The following is a 3,047-nucleotide window of genomic DNA, read 5'->3' on the forward strand; positions in this document are numbered from 1 at the left end:
CCACCAGGATTTTTTTTTTTTATAATTTCCTTTGGTTTCATCCAGGATGGCTCGGCAAAGAGAGATTCCATACTTCTTCTGGTAAAATTATTTGACTTCATTCATGTCAACTTCTGACCTGGAGACCATAATCCTGATGGTGAGTGCCAGCCCCCTTCAGCTGGAGTGCCGGCGACACATCTATGTCAGTAGTGTTTCAGAATTATCGTGATCATGACATGAAGAAAGTTGTGCTCGTGAACTTTTAAGTGGTAACCCTTTTTAGCAGGAACTATTTAAGAAATTACAATATTGACGGGGGGAGTGTAAAAAAAAAATAAAATAAAAACAAAAAAAACAACAAAAAAAAGAAATTACAATATTGAAAAGGCTTACTTTCAGTATTAGTCTGGTTCTGGATTCACAAGATATGTGTACTTTGCAAAGATATCTTAAGTGTCACTGTATGCTCTAGGAAAGAGGACAATATGCCTTCTGGGTTTGGGTTGGGTGAGCTATAGAGAGACACCTCCTTGAGAAGGATGGAGTGGGTTCTTCTCTTTCCTTTGAAACACCTCTGGCAGAGTGCCCTGCTTATGCCATGGAAAGAGAGACGAGTTTGGGGAGCAGCCTAATTAAAAGGGCACCGGGCTGCTTCCCGAGAGGCCCCTGAATGGCCCATAAGGAAGTTTCTCAGACACCAGGGTTGTAGTAAAATCCTCACTCTGGCAAGGATCGTCTTTGTCTGGATAAGGACTCTCTCTAGGGTCTTGCCCTACCTCTCCCCTGTAGTTTTGGTCCTACATAGTAGGAGAAGAGGGGAGCCCAGCTTGACCGGTGAACAAAAAAAGAATATGTGGGTCAGTGAAAACCTACTATGCAACTTGCAAAGCTCTTGTGATATAAACAGCCTGCCTATGGCAGTACAGCACTATCATCTCATGCAAGGAGATGTTATTCAGTTTAAAGGATATTTCCTTGAAAGTTTACACACATATTTTACTGAATCAGGAGGCATGCTACACAGATATATTGAAAATTCATATTGTTACTGAAATACATGTGCTTTAGAGATTAGAGTATAATAATATATATATATTTAGTAGCAGAAAAAAAAATCATCTCTATGCATTGTTTGGGCTAGAGTGGCACTCCAGGGCTCCTCCACAGTCTTCAGGGAAAGATGTTCCGAGAAGCAGGAGGAGAACTTCTGAGACCTTATAGCCTCTTATAGCGCCTGTATTGTTCTCTCCTCTTCCGAAACCATCTCTACAATGAGTGAGAAAAAAGGAATTGGTTCAGCATAGTAAACTTTTAGGACCATAATTGAAAAAAAAAAGACATACCTTGTAAGTTTATATGTGTTACTTGAACCTGGTGTCTTGCTCTTCTAATGCTGTGAGGGGCTGAGGGGCTGGCACAAGGTCCAGCGCTGGCCTAGAATGTGGGAGGCCCTGGTTTCCATACTAGCATTGCAAAATAGTCCCAGAAAAGTGTTCAAACGTTTCACACCTTGTTTCCCTCTCTACTGTAATTCACAATGGAGGATGTTAGCAGCATTTTCAGGCAGATGTACCAGCATTTACGTCAGCTTTATGAGTGCTGGGTTCAGCCTGTGAGCTATTACCTAACTCATATTCCTCCTGTAAGGATAAAGTTTATGCTTGGGTTTGAGCATTTCAAATAGTTTTGGATCATGGAGACCTTAACTCTAGTAAGACACCACAGAGAAACCCTACCTAAAAGATACCAGCATTACAAGGAGTTGCACATAGTTATATATGGAATATATATGTGTGTCTATTTATCTATGTATAATTAATGTAATTATATATAGTAAATACCTATTTTATAAGTTAAGACATGTTTATAATTTTATCCATAGAATACATGTATGTGTAATATATATGTGCCTACGAAATGTACCCTTTGTGCATAGTGAGGCTTCCTTATTCCATTTCTACTCACAAAGACCTTAAAATTCAAAAGTAATTCTGAGGGGGCTGCAGAGACAGCTCCATAGTTAAGAACGCTTGCTGCTCTTGCCCAAGGACTAGAGTTTGGTTTCCAGTGTCTAACCTGGGTACATCAAGACTACCTGTTACTCCAACTGCAGGGGATTTATGTCTTCTTCTGGATTCTTTAGGTACTTGGCCACATGTTTTATATGCAAACAGAGACATACACACATAATAAAAATAAAAAAATCCTTAAAAACATTCTGAGACAGTTTTATGTTAACAATTTCATGGATAAGATGAATGAGTCCAAGGCATAATGCAAGTTCTAAAATGGCTTTCTTTGGCTTACCTTCACTATGGCTTCAGTTACACCCATCCATCTGGCCAATTGTCTCCTGAGGGTAAAATGATAAATGTTCAATATTTACCATTATACACAAAAGAAAATATATCAAGGATCTTTTAAATTTGTTTTAAAATGTTGGTCTCATCCCCCACGTTCTTTGACATTTATCTTGAAAGTTTTGAAGTTTTAAACAAATTCTGTAAGTAATTTTAGTTTATTATTAATGGACCGTTCATACACATAAAAGCCCCTGTATGTCCCCTAATAAGCATTATTAAAAGCAACAGCACAGGCATCAACGACTTTACGCAAAATGCTAGTAATACTGGATGTGGTGGTGTAGGAGACTCTGCCTCTAAGAACAAAAGAAAACCAAACAAAGCAATAGTTGCAACACAAAGGTACACAGGGGAATGTTATGTGAGGTCCTTTGTGAGGACCGAAGGAGAAACGCAAAAGAAGATAGGTTAGTAGAGAGCACATGAAGATTTCTAATGTGCCATTAGTATACAAGGACATCCAATGTGCTGAGTATTGGGGGAAATTAAATGTTACATTTATTTTAATTATTTGTGTGTGTGTGTGTGTGTGTGTGTGTGTGTGTGTGTGCGTGTGCGTGTACACATGTGCACACTCTCTTGTGCCATAATGAACATGTCCAGGTTAGAGGGCATCTAATGGAAGTTAGTTTCCTTTTTTCATTATGCGGATGTGGATCCTGAGGACAAAAATCAAAACCAACCCTCCAATTTCTGTGGGCA

The 3,047-nt window shown here is 39.0% G+C and overlaps 1 protein-coding gene across 1 annotated transcript in view; it reads right to left on the reverse strand.

The window, feature by feature from the left end:
- Positions 1–976: 976 nt before the first annotated feature.
- Positions 977–3,047, reverse strand: part of LOC116077689 (rhox homeobox family member 2-like) — a 4,677-nt gene continuing 2,606 nt past the window's right edge. Inside the window, 2 exon segments of the mRNA XM_031352440.1 lie at positions 977–1,248; positions 2,290–2,335. Of these exon segments, the coding sequence (XP_031208300.1) occupies positions 1,198–1,248; positions 2,290–2,335 (97 nt within the window). The 3' untranslated portion in view covers positions 977–1,197.

Source organism: Mastomys coucha, chromosome X (genome assembly GCF_008632895.1).
Source record: "Mastomys coucha isolate ucsf_1 chromosome X, UCSF_Mcou_1, whole genome shotgun sequence".
Classification (NCBI taxonomy): Eukaryota; Metazoa; Chordata; class Mammalia; order Rodentia; family Muridae; genus Mastomys; species Mastomys coucha.